The sequence below is a fragment of the Periplaneta americana genome, chromosome 11 (assembly GCF_040183065.1).
Source record: "Periplaneta americana isolate PAMFEO1 chromosome 11, P.americana_PAMFEO1_priV1, whole genome shotgun sequence".
In the NCBI taxonomy this organism is placed as follows: Eukaryota; Metazoa; Arthropoda; class Insecta; order Blattodea; family Blattidae; genus Periplaneta; species Periplaneta americana.
The window spans coordinates 158,969,674-158,990,477 of record NC_091127.1 but is presented as its reverse complement, the minus strand read 5'-3'; the positions used below and the strand labels follow the sequence as shown (position 1 = coordinate 158,990,477).

Genomic DNA, 20,804 nt, shown 5'->3' with positions numbered 1-20,804 from the left:
CAACATCGCAGTCCTCTTTCTTCTGGTAATGTAAGAGGTCAACGAATTCAGGTCTTTCGCCCTGTCTCCCAACTCCCTCTCTGTCTACAACGTTGCGATCTCTTCGCATCGTTCAGTGGCTTGAAATTAGTGTTTTTTTTATGAAATTTACAGGAAAACCGTCCACGCTATTGACATACGCCAGAGAAACAAGTGATCCTTTATTAGATTTTCTATCGATATGGACAAAAATCACGATCCTACTCGCAATACTTACCGAATAAGAGAGTATTAAACATTTAGGTAAAAACTTTTTTTTCTGAGAAAACTATGAATTTTCCACCAATATCGTATTATAGTGTTTTGTTACATATAACATGAGCTATTCGCTCTGAAAATTTGCGAGATTATTTCACTTCCTTCCTGTATACTCCGCTCACTCACTCACTCACTCACTCACTCACTCACTCACTCACTCACTCACTCACTCACTCACTCACTCAGTGTTCTGCCCAAGGGCAGGTCTTTATCTGCAAACCCAGCTTTCTCCAATATGTGTGTGTGTAATTACATGGAAGTAAGGAACTGGTAAAATTCAGATAGCGAAAGTGAAATGAGTTGGACATATTTGTTATAAATGAAGCTGAATAAAACTAAATAAACGTTATGAAAGATACATAAGTAACTAAAGTACTTAAAGTGAAAGAGAAAATGAAAACAATACATAAGTTGACCCCAAAAGAAGGTGGATTTCATACAGGATTAAGTCGAGAAAACTGATTACAAGATAGAAGAGAATGAGAAGAAGATGGTAGTGATGATGATGATGATGATGATGATGATGGTGATGAAGTTGCAGTAGATTTAATAGTGGCTGAAAGTACTAAAAATTCGTTATTTATTTTAATCCAAAATCCTGACACATCAATATACTGGGTGTTCAGTTCAAAGTGTGTCATGGCTCGCTGTATGTCGTCATGTGGCTAGTCGATGAGCCTAGAGAATTCGATCTTCCTACACTTCCGCAAAGGCGAATTACCTATGTGGTAGACAAGTTGCCTAGCAAGTACGGCGTTCATTCTGAAGAGTACGTACCGATACGTACGGTAACGCTGGTAGTGGCAGGAATGTGAACTGTTCGGAAACACGTACTGAGGTGACTTTTTTTTTTACTGTCGGAATATGGGGAGAGAGTTAAGACGACTACTTACGTATTTGTTGACATTAACTTGCACGGTCAACATGGACACGGAGCATTTGATTTGTATTGTGGAATGTTGCCGTACGCAACCGATGATAACAAATATCCTGCGTACGACTTGCCCGCGCAAAACACAGTTCGAAAGAGGTTATGGTAGCACACAGACCGTACAGACCGCCATCTGTTGCTACGACGTTCAAGTTATACCGTACACGTTCTCAAGTTTAGATTGAACGCCTTGATTAATAGGCAACTTCTCTGACATAAAAGCTGAAACTCGCTTCAAATCGCTGACTCACAACAGTGACGTCATGACACATTTTGAAATGAACACCCAGTACTTCTACTTTCTATTTTACAGTCTTTTGAAACCAGTTATATCTTACAAGAAACATGATGAGGAGCATGGTGATTATGATGATGAGGAAGATAATAATGATGATTGTGAGGAAGATGATGATTATGACGATGATGGTGATTATAATATAGATTTCTAGATTATGTGAAATAATTACAATGAAGTAAGAGTAGGTATTCTGAAAGTTCTTTCATAATGTTCTCATCTTTCTAATCAGTCCTTGGATTCTCCAGGATTTGAACTTGGTTGTCCGACGAAAAAACATATTTTTCTAGGCCTTTAACGAACGGTGCACCAAGTTTAGACACTGAAAATGTCGTACGATCTTTATTTTTCACTTGCTCTCGTTTTCTCCAATTTAATATTAGCAACATGTTCGTCTTGGCATCACGCTTCTGCATTCCCGGTCGTTGCAGGGGCGGTAAGGAGGATGTTCAGCACGGCAGTCCCAGAACTAGGGACAGCGTGTACATGCGACTGGACACGATCCCCGCTGCTCTGCGGGACCTCAGCAACCAGCAAGCCTCGCCCGTGCCCTCCCCGGTACCCGCGCCCGCCGTCGTCAAGAGGAGTCGCAGCCGTGCCAGGAAGGTCCGCAGTGCCAGGTCAGCAAACTTTAAATTGAGAAAGCAAGGGCTTCTGGGTGCCGAACTCATCTGTCACAAATGGCCCGACCTGGATATGAAGTTATATTGTGCTGTATGATATGTATTCAATTTTGAGGTAGGATGGTAGACACCATCCTCACCCACAGAATATCCGACGTTAGGATCATCGTATTTGGGCTGTAACACTTAAAATTAATAATAGCTTCAGTTCGATTAAGTACTCAAATATTTATTATGTTAAATCCATTACTTGTCACAGAGATCACAGGTTCTAGTCCACTTCATCATATCTTCAGCCCAACTGCCCACTTGGGAAAAATGGAATCGACAAGGATACCGTCAAACCGGGCTACTTGGACCCTTAAGGTGTTACTTGAACCCAGAAGAAAAAAAATGTTTACTCACCATTGGAGTAACTTAGGTGAAAATATTTGTACAGATGAAAGTCTGCAGAGGAAAAAACCACAACTTACGACACCAAACTGTTATTTTACATCGACGAAAACATTTTTTCTTCTGGGTTCAAGTAACACCTTAAGGGTCCAAGTAGCCCGCTTTTACGGTACCTAAAATAATACGAGTGCATACCTATACTTCTATAGACAAGAGGGATATCGGAGGACCAAAGAAAAGATGGAAATATTTGCCGTAAGACTGGAACATAAGCCATGAATTGAAGAAGAAGAAGAAGAAGAAGAAGAAGAAGTCTCAGTTGATTACATGAATTTCAGTAATTTAACTATTTGCACATTTTTTTTACGCTAACAAATGATTTAAAAACTGCATTGGGATAAATAATTCCTCATCATTTTTTCACACTCAGAGGGACGAAAGAAAAATTCGAGGAAATGTAAAAAGAAGTTGGAATAATTGTAACTGGTAGAGAGATGAAATTGTTATAGTAACGCAAACAGAATAACAGTGATGGTTCACTGTTTGTAGCCTTCACTTATTTTAAACTACAGTTGCTACCACTATAAATGATAATGCTTTACATGAAAGGTCTGCAATACAAAAATAAACTGTTTCGTTATTGTTTTAAGTCCCTCGTTTTATAGTTAAATGTAAGTCTCGGTTAAAATATCAAAAAGGAAAACCAAGGTTATGGCATTCTGGAGGAAATCAGTTGTTAGATCAAATATAATTTTGAACGGTAAATCTCTAGAACAAGTTTCAAACTTTAATTATTTGGAGTGTGAAATAAATATACGAAAGTATAAAATACGTACAAACAAAATTTAATAAATTTCAGAAGATTTGTGGAACAATACACAGAACATTTAAAAAAAATAAAATGTAAAAGAAAACATGAATTAAATTTTATAAAACAATGGCAACACCTGTGCTCTCGTATGGTAGTGAATCTTGAGTCCCTACAACAAAAATTCAATCTAGAATGCAAAGTACTGAAATTAGTTTTTTGAGAAGAACAAAAGGATGCACTAGATTAGATTTAACATATTAGAACTGAACTGAATGTTTATGCAATAAATGACCGAATTCAAGAATATGGAGATAAATAGATGTAAAACTCGGTTCAGACAGTGTTTATTTCTGTGATGGATTCTAAGGTGGGTGCGCTGATGGCTATCCTGTGTGCTCACTTGCTGGTTCCCGTGTTGCCTACGGTGATGGTTGTTCTTCCCTCTTCCACAGTTCAAATTGGAAAATCATCTGCTGTTTCATCTGTTGCGAACACCCATGGTCAAAAAGAAACTAAACCATGAGTGGAAAACAACTAAAGTCCTACATTAACAATAGTAAATGTCGTAATAAGGTAATTAAGCTATAAGTACAAGACAGCTGAAGTCCGATATTTAATGTTGTTTCTTATAAACTAAGGAATATATATAAAAACAGGTTTAGTTAGAAAACAACGAACATGGCGACATGGTTTCAGTGTGATACTATATCATCATCGTTGGTTCCAGCTTGCAAACCATCACGAAAAATAGCAAGGAACCTACCCTCAAAATCCAGCAAGCTAGCCACCAAAGCAGCAACCAGAGCGCATTATTTCTAGCAAGTGAGCACGCAGGCTAGCCATCAGCGCAGCCACCTTGGAATCCATCACGGAAACTAGCCCGCCTGAACCAGACTTAACACTTTGGTAGAATGGAATCGACAAGGATATCTAAAATAATACATACCTTTAATTCTATATGCGAGAGGAATATCGGAGGACCAAAGAAAAGATGAAAATATATTCTGTAAGACTGGAACAGGCCTGAAGTCTAACCCATGAAGTGGTTGAGGAGGAGGAGAAGAAGAAGAAGAAGTAGTCTCAGTTAATTACACGAATTTCAGTAATTTAACTACTTGTACCATTTGTTTACGCTAATAGGTAGACGTAGTCGTGAGAGTTTTAAAATTATTATAATTTAGTTGCGTTTACTGATAGACGTCACGGCAAAATGTTACCTCTTTAATCATTTTGTCTATTTGGTCGGTGTTCGTTCACGGAATCTTATTTCATAATTGGTAAGTACTAATTGTATTAAAACCTCTTGCGTTTTTTACTTCTGGAGCTTTCTGTTAAACTGCAGCTCATTGAACTAACAGTCTTGTTTGAGCGACTGCTCTGAAATGCACGTAACATAACTGATAGCCTATTGCTATTTTAATTGCAGCCATACAATTGTTAATATCACTTACGTCTGTTGGTTAATATTTCAGGTTTCCTGGTGAAAGTCAAGATGAAACTCAAAACTCTTCTTCGCAGCTTCGTCCTGTGAGCGCTCAGAAATTGCCTCCAAAGTCGACCGTTTGTCTTCAAAATGAAGAATTCTCTCTCCTTGCCCCCAGCCGGTTGAGTACTAGAAATGAAGACATTTCTCAGAAGCATATTCACAGTTCAACAGCATTACACCAGAGAAGTTCGACTCATAGTTCATTCCAGCATTCGTCCATTGCAGTGACTCAGTCACCCTTGCAAATAGAATATTCTCCGTGTCCTATAAGGACAACAAAAAGTCTCCTTGCACTCAGAAGACGCTTGACTGACGTCTTCGTACAACCATACCGAAGCGTTGGGACTCTTCATCCGCCTCCTCAGACAAGTCATGATAATCCACTCTACTTCACTCTGCAAGAGGAAAAAGGTTCTTCGTCTTCAAAGTCTTTTACAGCAAAGAAAAATTCAAGAAGTAATACCTGTGACATAACAAAGTCTCCTACCAAACAAATAACTGAGGAAGTACCCATTAAATTTAGACGTAAAGATCCTAGTCTTTGTTTTCCGGAAAAGAAGAATGTTGCTTGTAGAACCGATAGGGAATCTTTTGACAAATGTAGAAAAATATACAACACAGGGACTTGTAAACTTGAAAACAAAAGTGGTTCTTGTGAAACTACAAAAGTTAATTCAAATCGATTGTCCTTATCTCCGCTGTCACGGAATCTGGCCTCCTTGAGATTAAGCAACGGATCAGCTGAAGGCTCCATTTTACAATATTCTCGTGTCACACCACCATCGCCGTTTCTGAACTCAACAACTTTCATTTCGACTCTTATTTCAACAAGTCAGGGTCAACGGTCACAATTACCAAATAACTTCGGAATGGTGCATGATGTGACAGATCCGAGATTCTTAAGCTTGTACTCAATGCTCGACACAGCTGACGCTCCCGGGAAGAGTCCGAAACACGAAGCTAAAAGTCCTCGTATGGAGTCTCGTGACGAAAAACAAGACAGTCCTCATACTCCACAGTTTCAGGGTCCAGTGAACCGTATTCTCTGCTATCCTGAGGAGAGTCCTGTGAAGAAGACTGATACTTCACAAAATTGTGAGTTACAGAAGAGGCCTTCCCTCAGGCGGACGAGAACATTAACGTCAAACAGCGAGGAAGGGCCACCTGTCAAGGTTCAGCCAGTATTGTCGTCAAGTGGTCATTTAATGCTCACACATAAAAGTAAAACGACAGAGAATGTAAGGTACACAAACAATAGCACATCTGAAACTTTAGATTCTTCTGAGTCGAAACATTGCCGACGAAGTTCAGAGACGAGTAGGACGAGAAAAAGCTTAAGACGACGATCAAAACTTGTGAGCGAAAGCAGTGAAAGCTCGTCACTCAAAGGATTAGGGGATGGGGTATTCGCTAGTGAGAATGTGGTTTGTGATAGCGTGTTCAGCAATGAAGACTCTTCCAGTTTCACTTTACATCCAGATAGTTTTGAGGAGCGATCAATGCTTAGAAGGCAAGGAGGGTTCCGTCGCCGCCAGAGAACTATCTTTAAAAGCAGTGGAACTAGTGATTCGTGTTTAATGAAAATCCAAACTAGAACTCAGAGAACTCAATATTCAGGTCTTACATTACCCAATGGAATACCGAGTCCGTTTAGCCCACAAGACGCAAAGAGTTGGTGGTTGGATAATAACAACAGTATCGCTAGTGTTTCTAATGTAAGGAAAACTTGCGTAGTGCCGTGCCAGACGGTTGGTTTGCCCGCAACCGGTACAGTTCAGGATTCTAGTCATCATGATGTCTACAAACCTTCATCTACTATAATCAGTCGCCTCAGTGGTACTGTCAGTTGCTCAAACATACCTGAAAGATCGCCGCATTTTGGTCTTACTTTATCCAAAGGCATTCCAAGTCCCCCAAGCCCTCCGAATGAAGATGACGACCAGTACAGCTCTTCGGTCGGGATACCCGGAGTACAGCCGCTGCCGTCATCTCCAGTTCAGCCAATAGACGGCGTATGGAGAGGAGAAAAGGCGCCCGCTGACGAGAACGCATCTTCCTCGTCGGACGACACCTGGAACTCGCACAACATGCATTTTCTGAAGTCGCCGAGACTGACTGAGGCCCACGTGCTGCATGGCGTTCCCTTGGAAACAGACTGCCACATGAAGGAAGTGGAGCCAGTTGCAGCCATTGGTGAGTACTTGCAAACTACAGCTTTATTGCAGTTTTTAGGTTACATTCTTTTGTAAAATAATAAAAATGTTAATTTTTAGAAACATTATAGGCCTACTACAATTGAATCTATACTAATAATAAATCTATAGCCAAAATTTTTCTGATAATTTTCGATTTTCCAAAAATAATTGGTGTTAACATGTATAATTAACCATCTTGAAACCGAAAAGCTCTTTTTTGAGATTTTTGTTTGTATGTCTGTCTGTCTATTTGTCTATCTGTCTATCTGTCTGTCTGGATGTTTGTTACCTTTCCACGCGATAATCGATTTATATGAAAATTGAAATATAAATTAAGTTGCAAATCAAGATTTCAGGTATAACTCCCTGTAAAGTTGATTTGAATAATTTCGAGGGAAAAATTGTTCCGGAGCCGGGTATCGAACCCGGGACCTTTGGTTTAACGTACCAACGCTCTACCCCTGAGCTACTCGGGAACTCTACCTGACACCGATCCAATTTTTCCCTCTATATCCACAGACCTCAAAGTGGGCTTGACAACCGTCAAGCAACCAACTTCGAGTGCACACTAACTCCGTGTGACTTAAATTGTGGCTTTCTGTTAACGAACAGTGACGTGTATTATGCAAATCAAGATTTCAGGTATAACTCCCTTTAAAGTTGATTTGAATAATTTCGAAGGAAAAATTGTTCCGGAGCCGGGTATCGAAGCTCAATATTATTCATAAATTAAGTTCGTTGTAACTTAGATTTTAAGCTACATGGCATTCAAATACATTATTTAAAAGGGAGGTTATAAGGGGGCTTGAATTAAATAAATCGAAATATCTCCCTTATTATTAATTTTTGTGAAAAATGTTGCATAACAAAAGTTTCTTTAAAAAAGATTTCCGATACGTTTCATTCCAAGCAAAATTTTGATGGGACCAAATTGCACCAAAAACGGATGTTCTCTGAACCAAATGATCATATTTTAATTATTTGCATGTAATAACAATTAAGAAATACGTTAAAGGAATTATCATTGCACTAAATGAGTGGTCTGTGGACCAAAATGATCACATTTTAATGATTTAAATACAATTTAAAATAAGTGACATATTATACGATATATCCTTCTCTCAAACACGAATGTTCCCTGGTCCAGATGTCCTATTTTAATTATGTAATTACTTTATATTTATTCCTAACAAGTGCAGCGGAGCGCACCGGGTACAGCTAGTGTATATTTTATAAAGTTACACTTTCGTACAACAAAAGATTGTGTAAGAAGTTGTTGCAATGTTTTGAAAATAACCTTATAAAATAACTGGCTGTAATATTTAGATTGCAGTGATACAAAAGTACAATAGTAACAAATATTTACCATATCTTGGGGTGATGTGATAAGAAATTAGTGTTGCGTCCTGAGTGCTGGCTAGCTTTCTCTCAAGTTGCGCCTAGTGGGCTCCAAGTGTTTGGTTTTGAGGTGATAAAAAGCTGAAACCTAGAGAAGACTGTCCTCTCCGCGAAGAGGGGAAGAACTGAGTGAACACTCGCCCAAGATAAAGCAATCAAAACAAAAAACTGTGTTGTCTAGCAACTTTAAATGCCTGACGAAAGTATTTCCTAACCGGGACTTTTAAAACTTGAGCCTTAGGTCCAGTTATACGAACACAGAATAAAGTCCTGTTGAAATTATTTCCATGGTTACGCTAGAAATGTGTTATACGAACTCGGAATAGTACATTATCCGGAGGATATCTTTCGAATAAGCTATTTCATGCTTTCAGTCGCTGTTAAATTCTTATCTAGAGAATAAATTATAAAATGACAGCAGCATTTGGCATGAATATTTCTGATAGTGTTGATGAATTACTGTAATAATGTATTTTTTAGAACGTGCAAACAAAAGAAAATAAGGTGTAATACCACATTCTACTATATACAGTCACGAAGCTTGAGTTGCGAGGGTGCTAGGAACAACAGACTGTGCAGGTACTATTTCGCATTGTCTGTAATGAGGCGATAGTAGCGATCCTAGTGGTTAGCAACTATCTATGGATGCATATTTACTACGTATTGAGCTTCGTGACTATATATACTAGACTGTGGTAATGCCCATAGACCTGATCTGTGAAATGAGTACGACGATAAAGAATTTCTGGCAAGATTCGGACTGAAAAAGACACTGTTTTAAGCGTGCTGGAATAAATGATTTGAAACGTATGACAGACAGGTAAAAATAGTTCACATTATCATTATTGTAAAGAAATAGTATTTTTTTAAATAATTAATATTACATTTTAAGGAAATTCATGAAACAATATTGTATAATGTCAGTATTACGTTCTGCATTTCTGTAGATAGTAGTCGGAGCGTACTCATTTCACAGATCAGGTCTATGGGTCTATGCAAAATAGAACTAAAATCAAGAAAGACCCGATATATTGAACTGAAAAAGGAATTTTAAAATGTTACATTTGTTCGGATCAAATTTCTGCATATTTAGAGGACAGAACTTAAAATCCTTCAATCATTATCATAATACCCTGCTCTCTTAAACTGACTGAGCATATTGGGAATTAAATCAATGGCTTTCCCAAAACACGCTGTGAAATGTTTCATATAAAACAATTTTTATTTCGAAAAGGAAACAAAAACGAGCAAAATTATATTAAACACTTTTGTTTGAAATATCTCAAAGAACAACCGCCTGAAATTACTGGCATTATTTATGGTTCACCCTGTATAATATGATAATCATGTAGCAAACAAATTCATCTCATAGTTGTACGCTTAAATTCTAGATGTGCTTCAAAATTATATACGAAATAGCCTTAGATTTTAATTATATAAAAGATGCAACATTTTATGCTCCACCATCAACTTTTTCATTGTAAGTTTCTATAGATCACGAACATGGTTACGAACTTGTTCTTCTTCAGTTAACGCTGCATCTTATGTTGAAGTTGTTAATGCACCAAGTAGACCAACTGAATGCATGATATTACATATCCAATTTAAATATTGCTTACATATAAACATGAAGACGCTAGGCAGGAAAAGAAATAACGTACAGTTCTAAAGTTTTCACAGTCTAAACACTAGAAAAATATAAGTGGTCAGCATCAAGTTTCAGCCATTTTATCTCCAAGGCAACGTTTATGTTTGAGTAATTGTAAACGATAAGAGATGATGCTCGTGACTAAAAGCTCTTAGAAAGCCTACGAGAGTAGCTATCCATGTGGGAAACGCATCCGAGAGCGGGCTATGATAGAAGAAGGGAGAAGCTTCGACTAGGCTTCTGCCGTTCTCGTTGGGTTTGTTTGATTGCAAGTTTAACACTTCCTCCTTTTGCAATGGATACTGACAACTTTGCGGACCAGCGAGAAAGAAACCACGAGAAGAAACGTCTCTTGATTAATTACACAATGAAGTAGGGAAAATTTTCACTCCTTGTATACTTTGTCACCTGTTAGAGTGTAAGAGAAGATCTTATAGCAGTGATGTCAAAGCAAGCGCATTTTTCTGACCTTGACGTCGTGCGCGGGTAGCAAGCACTAAGTATGGAAAGAGGAAGGGTTGTGTATGTGAATAAGCAACTGTTGGATTAAGAAAACAGTGGTGCACAAACTTCAAACGGAACGTGAAATTTTATGTCGATATTTTTATATGGCTTCTTTCTGTTTAATATTATCTATATTGTCTGTAAAACAAAAGTACTAACACTGATTTCTTAATATTGCACTTGTGTTTTAAATCTTAATAACATAACAGAGAGTTAAGGAGGAATATTCACTTAAATTCCATAGTAGTATAATATTATACTGTATTAAGTGGATGAAACACATCATTCATAAAGAAAGTGTTATTCCAAAGAAAGAGATTGAGTATAACATGATAAGTTGGAATTTATATTGATGATATCTTTAGCCTTATAAAAGTAATCAATAAACTAATCAAAACAATATTACAGTACAAAGCAAAGTTACCTAGGTACTGTATCTGTTTTAAGTGTAACTAATATTACATAACAAAACTCTTATCGCATTATGCTTTTAAGGGGAGGTTGTAAGCCCTATCCTCGCCGTGTTAAATTTAGCAACTTCAGGTACACTTATCTCAGAAACTATTCAATCTACATCTATGAAAATTTGCACACCTGTAGTTGTGATCTTCCTTAACCTACCGACTTTTTCTTAATTTATTAGTTCAGCTAAAAACAAAAAAATGTTAATTTTGATCCAAATCAGCTTACAACCTCCGGTGATATTTGTGAGCAACTTCCTATCATCAGAATATTAAATTATTTTCTCGAAATCTGCTGAAGCTATAGAGCTGACATTTTTACAACACATGGGCACGTATCTTTTGCTTATGATGTAACAGTAGTTGCTTTGTTAATTCATTTCCTTACAAACAATTTCCATGCGAATATTTTCAAAATTTTCAATACACTATCTTCAGTAATACGTATTTACGGTATATTAGATTTACAAAAACATTATGTAAGGCTACTAAATAAATAGGCCTATACCTGAAAATTTCACTTTTCTATACGAAAAGTTGAGAAAATATTTCTTTTGAATGAAAAAATCAAACTTGTGAAAAATGAGCATTAAAATTAAAACTTACATTCTTATAATGCACTTATACTTATCAGGCAAATCTAAAAATTAACATGGATACAGTTTTAATAAGTTCTCTTCCTTTTATCTATTGAATCAGTGCTGGCCATCCCTGAATATAGCTCGACCAAGCGGCATATACCACCTCTTTCGTCAGTCTCTTTCCTTTCCGCTGTAAAGCGCTCAGGCTCTCCTGGGCTCTAAAGCGCGCGCTTGCTTCTGTGGGCATCAATTGACATGCCTGTCTTATGGCCTTAACTTTATCAGTATAAATAAACAAATAAATAAATAAATAAATAAATAAATAAATAAATAAATAAATAAATAAATAAATAAATAAATAAGTACATAAATACATAAATACGTAAATAGGTAAATACATTACTCTGGTTCGAAATTCAATTACAGATTAAAGTACCTCCCCATTACCTTACTCTTCAGAAGTTGAGAATAACTGCTTTAAGCAGACGGTGACTAAATCAACTCAGTTCTGATCTCTCTATTGTAGCCTTGATTAACATGAGATGACATCTTGATGTATCTAGTCGGTGTGGATGCTTTTGTTTTCTTTGCAGCAGCTTCCTCCGTCAACCCAAGTCCGCTCGCTTTGGTGGAACGACGGTCTCGATCACGACGTTGTTTACTGTTCGCGTCGCCAGGTGGCAGTTCGAGACCCAGAAGGGCATCTTCCGTGAGAGTGAATTCTTGGAAGATGTCCAAGGACTCCAGTCAGAACAGAGGTAACGTTTTAATAATTTAATGTAGTTATAAAGCAAACCTGTTGGTGAATTAACTTAATCTCATGAAAGTCATTTGTGTACTTAAGTGGTAAAATGAGAAATGAATGTATAATACAAAAATAAAAGTACAGATTCTAAGTAAAATTGTCGGGAAACATGGGACAAACTGTCTGATCCATCCACAAAGGATGGCTTAGAAGAGAGTAGCACAACAAGCTATAAACTGTAAACTCGCTCGGAAAATAAATACAGATTGATCACGCACGCGTGCCAATAAAATCAATGACGTAATACCGGAACGCTTACTATCTTGCTTTCCGCTTGTACGCGCTACGTAACAATGAAATGCGGAGCAGAAAGTAACGTATCATTTATTTCCAATCTTTAACAATTTTGTATCACTTTTGTAACATCACATATAGAAGGAGGAGCTAGCTTGGCGGGAAAAGTAGCGAGGATCAGTAATATTGTTTACTCATTATACGTGACAATTACGTGCGATAGCATTCTAAGGTTTTATACAACGCAGAACTGCACGCATTATATTCTTTACTTGACTTAACCTCTTCCCTTACTATATATTTGACCAGTTTTGTGAAAAAAGTATCATATTTTTTATTTTATATAGACGTCATTTAATATTACAGAATCACTGTACATCACTAATTTTCTTACATACCTAAACATCACTATGAAATAGACATACATTCATACCTGAATTATTATCCCGAGTTATCTCGTGCACCTTGATTCCAGCTCTGCTAGTTGTCCCACTTTGATTTTCTCCTGAACTATTTACCAACTTATGTTTTTTATCGATTAATTTATGAGGTACAATACCAGTGCTGTTATCAAGGCGTTAAATGTTGCTTGTCGTGTGATAGACTCGAAAGCAGGGTATTACGCACAGTGGCACATTGCATTCCGGACAGCAGTATCTGCTTGTGTCGAATTTGTTTGTATTTTGAGTCTCTCGCATTACTACACATGAAATCCTGTCTGGTTGGTTGTTCTTCTTCAGAGTTCGTGGAATAACTTCTGGAAAATGCCTACCTGTAAGCCGAAGTGGGTTGGGCGATTTTCCTGGCCATCCTGCCTTGAGTGATAGGACATCTTACGAATTACCACAGTTCGATAGTCAAAGGATGTCTTCCTGCCTTCAGATATCGTATACCAAACGTAGGAATCCCACCACCAGATGTAGCAATATCACTAACTTCTGTAGCCATCTTGTCAGGAAAAGGTTAATGAAATGATGGAAATGTATATATTCGGGATAATAATCCTTAGCAGCGAAAATGGGACTCAAACGAGTTAACTCGGGTTAATAAATTTTGACAGAAGTTAGCAACCCGAGTTAACTCGGGTTAATCAGGGAAGTGGTTAATTAGGAACATTAAATGGAGACGTTTGAAACGGGCAGGGCATGTAGCACATATGGACGAATCCAGAAATGTATAGGCTATAGAATATTAGTTGGGAGACCGGAGGGAAAAAGACCTTTGGGGAGGCCAAGACGTGGGTGGGAGGATAATATTAAAATGGTTTTGAGGGAGGTGGGATATGATGATAGAGAGTGGATTAATCTTGCACAGGATAGGGACCGATGGCGGGCTTATGTGAGGGCGGCAATGAAACTGCGGGTTCCTTAAAAACCATTTGCAAGTAAATAAGTAAGCATTCTAGGGTTAAACACATGAAAGATAAAAATAAACAAGATGGGACGACACAGAATCCTGAGACACGCACATTTGGGACCTGTGACTCGTGACCTGTGACAATGGATAGAGTAAGGAACTTTTATAAGCTGGTAAGAACTTCTAGCTACTCACTCTTCAACAGACTGTCCCTTGATGAAAATGGCAGCGCCGTGCTCGTGCGGCAACTACTTTGACGCTTCTGTAGAGCGTGTCTGCCTTCCGTTGTTTGCAGGCGTTTTCAACTATAATAGCTTTTTACCGTGGTGGGATTTTACCTACTATTCAACAGTATGAATATTGCAGCGCCGTTCTCGCGCGGCAACTACTTTGACTGTAGAGCGGATCTGCATTCCGTTGTTTGCAGACGTTTCTAACTTTAATAAACTTATTTCCTTCTGGTTTGACAGCTCTTCGACCCGACTCTCCACTTGCCGCGATTTGAATTCTGTGACGAATTGTATCTTGATGATCTAGGGCCGTATTCATAGACATTCTTAGCGAGGAGTTATGGTGGATGATCAGCGAACTAACGTTTTTCATATTCATGAACCAGTGTTGGCGGTATGATGTATGATATATGATATGATTTAGATTTAGATTTATTTAATATTAACATATACATAAAAACGTTACATTAAAATACCCCGAAAGAGCAAAGCTCGTGTTCGGGGACAGTTCCGTTACATAAATAAACATACTTTGTAGACAAAATACTTAACAAAAAAGTTGACATTAAGATAATAATAATAAAGTAAGTAATAATAATACTTTTAATACCTGAGTAAAAAAAGAGACGATGTTGAGATTGGTGGATTAATATTAAATTATTATTAGTAGTATAATTAGTACAGGTCATGTTGCTATAGTAACCAAGATAGATAGAAAAAATATACTTAGGATATATGATATGATATGATATAGTATGGAATGATATGATGTGATATGATATGATATGATATATGATATCATATGACATGATATATTCTATGAATCCCGTACAAGTAACCAGTCGATAGCCGGGGCTAGTTTAGCACGCTCGTAGCGCGGGCTAGCGAAATGTCTATGAATAGCACCCTCAGTGTTTAGCAGTAGATTATCCATATCCTTACGTGTTTAGCAAGTTGACCTTTTTTCTATTTCTCTTCTTCAAAATTCCCTTTACGTCTCAACAGAATGTTGTATCTGAAACGAAACAAGTGAACAGTTCAGTTTGTTAGGATAACTGAGTAACTTACCATCAAACACAGAGGTGCGATCACTTTACGAATGTGAACGCTCATGTACTTTCTGGCGGGAAGCCGCTGGCGCACTTCACCTAGTGGCATTCAATTATTCCGGCACTGTACAATAATGTGGCACGTTATGCGCGTTTTCACTAACGATAAAGAATGCTTATAATGCTTGAGTATAAAAAACGGGATTTTTTTTGTGAATTGCTGCATTTTGGGAAAACACTGTATGGATGTCGCCTAATAAACTTTTCCTTGAAGTTTACTTTGTCTTTATTTCAGGTGAATTGGAGCTTTCAATTTATGGAAACTCTGGATTTCTAACAATACATGGTAAATATACTTACATTTCTGTTACTCTGCTTAAATTAATATTTTTGTAAATGAAATTACTAGATTATACAGGGTCTTTCCAAGATGGTGTTAAAAACTTTCAGGGATGATGGCCAAGGGGGCATGTATCAATTTGAGATAAGGAACCATGGTCCGGAAATGACTCAGTCGAAAGTTATAACCAAAAATAGTTGTGTGGAAATGGAATTGTGATTTGGCACCACGTGCCCTTCTTCCCTTAACCTTTGGAACAGTCGTGAAAAGATGGTATGTGCCGGATGTCTCCTACGTGGGTCTTGTACGATACAATCTGTGAGCTTGTCTACTGTTCCCATTGACTCATCCGTATTCGAAAATCAGGTCCACTCTCGTGTACTCCTCCACTTCACTAAGACTGATCGACTGGACACTGCAACTTGTACACATACACTGCTGTCTACAGACGTGCATATCAGGACCGACCATGTCCGTTACACATTACGCTATCTGCATTGCTTTAGTGTAGTTTCCTGTCGCCACCCCTCAGACAGCGCACTGAATGAAATACTGTAAGTAGACAACGTAAACAACGTCAGATGAATACAGTATGTGTAAGATGTACAGATAAATACACATAAATAAGGTGTACAGAGGAATAAAATTATTTCATTTCCACAGAAATATTTTTGCTTGTAACTTTCGACTCTGTCATTTCCGGACCAGGGTTCCTTATCTCAAATTGATACATGTGCCCTTCGCCATCATCCCTGAAAGTTTGTAACACCATCTAGGAAATACCCTGTATAATACTAGGCTAGTGTAAAGTAGTAACTGTAATAAACAGGGAAAGGATTTATATGTAAATACATATTTACTTATAAAGCTAATATAATTTATATTTTGCATTATCTTTATGTTTCACAATGTGTAGGGTTGAAAAATCCTACTTTTATTTTCCATATTTTTCCATATTTTAGAGTTTAGTACATATTTTCGTTAATTTCCATATATTTTCCATATTTCATATAAAACAGTCCATATTATATTAGGTTTAACAATAAAACAAAACAAAATTCCATTAACTTTTAAAAATACATTTCAACAATAGAGATTTAAACACATGTTCAGTAATCCCTTTAACATCAGAGTTATTTGAAAATTAGCAGTCCTATCAACAATGGGAAAGTAAGTTACAAAACTGTATTAATTTAATTTAAAATTTTTAACAGACTTCAGTTGTGCAGCTCAACAGTTAAATGCCAGTCAGAGTACACATAGGTTCAGTTTTGTAAATCATACTATAAAGACGGTAAATATGCCAAAAGTACGTCATTCAGTCAATTTAAAATCAAAACTAACAAGTTACATTTCAGAATTTAAAGAAGATGGTTTATCAACTGACAATAAAATATTATTTTGTAATTTGTGTCAGTGTGCAGTATCATCTACACAAAAGTTCCTGGTGCAACAACACATTACAACTAGTAAACATCAGGCCAACAAACAACTAAATTCCAAGCAGAGACAATTGTTTTTAACACAACCAACAACATCGAATGTAAGATCTGAGTTTAACATCGACCTGTGCCGTTCTCTCATCTCTGCTGATATTCCTCTCTACAAACTAAAGAATAAGGTCTTCAGGGAATTCCTTGAAAAATATACTCAACATACAATCCCGGATGAGTCAACACTTAGGAAGACGTATGCTCCATCCATCTACGATGAGACAATACAGAAGATAAGAGATGAAATTAAAGATAGTTCAATTTGGGTTTCCATTGATGAGACTCCCGACAAAGAAGGTAGACTTGTTGGTAATGTAGTTATCGGTTTGTTAAGTGAACAATATTCTGAACGAATTCTTTTACATTGCGATGTTCTAGAAAAGTGCAATAACAAAACTATAGTTAAACTGTTCAACGAAGCTATGGGTATCCTGTGGCCAAAGGGTATTATGTACGATAATGTGTTATTCTTTATTAGCGATGCTGCCCCTTATATGGTCAAAGCTGGACAAGCATTATCTGTTGTATATCCTAAATTGACTCATTTTACTTGTGTGGCGCATGCATTTCATCGTGTGGCAGAAGTGGTCAGAGACAATTTCCCTAAAGTAGATTTGTTGATTTCATCAGTGAAAAAAGTATTTCTCAAAGCTCCCAGTAGAGTTAACGTGTTGAAAGAAATGTACCCTGAAATTCCATTGCCACCAAAGCCAATTTTAACTAGATGGGGTACATGGCTAGAAGCAGTTGAATATTATGCCGAACATATAGACTCTATTAACAATGTTCTCCTTGCATTGGACTCTGAAGATGCAGTCTCAATTGATACTGCGAAAACAGTTACCTGTGACATAAGTGTGAAGAATGACTTAGCTCACATTCAGCATACATTTTCATGCATCATAAAAACGCTCAAAAGTCTCCAAAATAGGCACCTTTCACTATCTGAAAGTTTTGAAATTATAAATAGTACTGTGGAACAACTGAATCGTGGTAGAGGTAAAGTTGCAGATGCAGTAAGAGCTAAGGTGGACACTGTACTTTCAAAAAACCCTGGATATGAAGAACTACAAAAGGTTGTTGCTGTGATGAGTGGTGAATCAACAGTGAAGATTAACTTGGACTTATCCCCAGCAGACATTGTGAAATTGAATTATGTACCAGTTACTTCTTGTGACGTCGAATGCTCTTTTAGTCAGTATAAATCTATCCTCAGAGACAATAGAAGAAGATTCACTTTTCAGCACTTGAAAGAAATGTTTGTAACCTATTGTTATGGTAACAGACAATAAAAATTGTGTTTTGTTGAAACTACATTGGAAGATAAGGTACGTCCATTATATTTTTTGTTTAGTTTGATTAAAATGTACCAATATTTAACGTACATAGTCATTTTTTTATAATTTTAAGTCCATATTTAATTCCATATTTTGGTAAAAATCCATATTTAATTCCATATTTTGGTAAAAATAACTACATATATATTTACATATTTCATATATTTTTAGTCCATATAAATCCGTTCCCTGGTAATAAATAACATTAGTCTAAAAATATTACTGGCGTGCACAGAAACAGTTATAACTCTGTTGGTTTGTTCAAGGATACACACATACATACAGTACATACATACATACATACATACATACATACATACATACATACATACAGTACATACATACATACATACATACATACATACATACAGTACATACATACATACATACATACATACATACATACATACATACATACATACATACATACATACATACAGTACATACATACAGTACATACATACAGTACATACATACAGTACATACATACCTACATACATACAGTACATACATACATACATACATACAGTACATACATACATACATACATACAGTACATACATACATACATACAGTACATACATACATACATACATAATCATATACATTCTTGAACACACACGTGCGCGCTTGCATATGCATGAGAGTGCATGCATTTGTAGTCTATAAGATCACATACAGACAGTTGCTATGGAGACCAGTCCCGGTTAGTAATGTTCCGTCGGCTTAATACTGTTACGGAGAGCCTATGCCTAGGAAGATAAGCGGTAAAGGTTGGAATGAGATTGGTCTACATAGGGAAGCGTGCACGGACCTTTCCTTACACCAGCGTATGACCACTCGCCACCCAACAAAAAATGTTATTTGGTAGAATTTGGAGTGGGACCGGTCTGCATAGGAACTGTCTGTACTTACTCTACTGCGTGTTCAGTTCAAAGTGTGTCATGGCTCGCTGTATGCTGTCATGTGGCTAGTTGATGAGCCTATAGAATTCAATCTTCCTACACTTCCTATAATCTTCTTACTTATGTGCCAGAGAAGTTGCCTAGCAAGTACGGCGTTCAATCTGAAGAATACTTACCGATACGTACGGTAACTCCAGTAGTGGCAGGAATGTGAACTGTTTGGAAACACGTACTGAGGTGAGTTTTTTTTACTGTCGGGATATGGGGAAAGGGTTACGATTACTTACGTATTTGTTGACATTAACTTCGACGGTCAACATGGACACGGAGCATTTGATTTGTGTTGTGGAATGTTTCCGTACGCAACCGATGATAACAAATACCCTGCGTACGACTTGCCCGAGCAAAACACAGTTCGAAAGAGGTTATGGTAGCACACAGACCGTACAGACCGCCATCTGTTGCTACGACGTTCAAGTTATACCGTACACGTTCTCAAGTTCAGATTGAACGCCTTGATTAATAGGCAACTTCTCTGACATAAAAACTGAAACTCGCTTCAAATCGCTGACTCACAACAGTGACGCCATGACACACTTTGAAATGAACATCCAGTATATCAACACATGCCTGTCCCCATGCTCACACATGAAATAATGAAAATTGTTTCGGAACCGATGTATCTCTTTGAAGAGATGTGAGCAATTTTTCGGAGGTTATTCAGATCTCTTGTTGGTTGTCTAATTTAGACTATCCCTGTATATTCTTTTCTGTTTGCACACGGTGGCAGTAGAACTTAATGACGTAATACAGTGCTCAACAGTCAGGTCACACCGCCGCAAATGACGTGGTCCGACTGACTGTTGAACAGCTCTGGGTCTCTCACAACGTTAACGATCTGCTCGTCTCTTTCAGTCGTGAGCGGCAGGAACCTGCACAGAACTGGAGGCAAAGCATGCAACGCCTATGTGAAGGTGAGTGCCGAGAGCTAACACGGCTGGTCTTACATGCTGTTGGGTATTTACGCAAAGCTGTTGTAGGCCTAATGTTTTGGAATACAAAAGGGACATTTTTCTTATGTATTAATTACCTTGATCATCAGTGTGGTTTTAGGCGTAATAGATCAACTATTGATCAGATATTTTGTATTCGACAGATAATTGAGAAAAAAATGGGAGTATAAGGGTACAGTGGATCAGTTATTCATAGATTTCAAAAAGGCATATGTCTCGCTTAAGAGAGAAGTTTTATATGAAATTCTTATTGAATTTGGTATTCCCAAGAAACTAGTTCGATTAATTAAAATGTGTCTCAGTGAAACTTACAGCAGAGTTCGTATAGGTCAGTTTCTGTCAGATGCGTTTCCGATTCACTGCGGGCTAAAGCAAGGAGATGCACTATCACCTTTACTTTTTAACTTTGCTCTAGAGTA

The 20,804-nt window shown here is 37.4% G+C and overlaps 1 protein-coding gene across 1 annotated transcript in view; it reads left to right on the top strand.

Moving 5' to 3' along the window:
- The window catches only part of PsGEF (Protostome-specific GEF), a 509,082-nt gene that overhangs the window by 116,183 nt on the left and 372,095 nt on the right, over window positions 1-20,804 (top strand). The window contains exons 3-7 of the mRNA XM_069840300.1: window positions 1,955-2,143; window positions 4,823-7,029; window positions 12,217-12,381; window positions 15,593-15,643; window positions 20,288-20,346. Of these exons, the coding sequence (XP_069696401.1) occupies window positions 1,955-2,143; window positions 4,823-7,029; window positions 12,217-12,381; window positions 15,593-15,643; window positions 20,288-20,346 (2,671 nt within the window). The remainder of the gene's footprint in view (window positions 1-1,954; window positions 2,144-4,822; window positions 7,030-12,216; window positions 12,382-15,592; window positions 15,644-20,287; window positions 20,347-20,804) is intronic.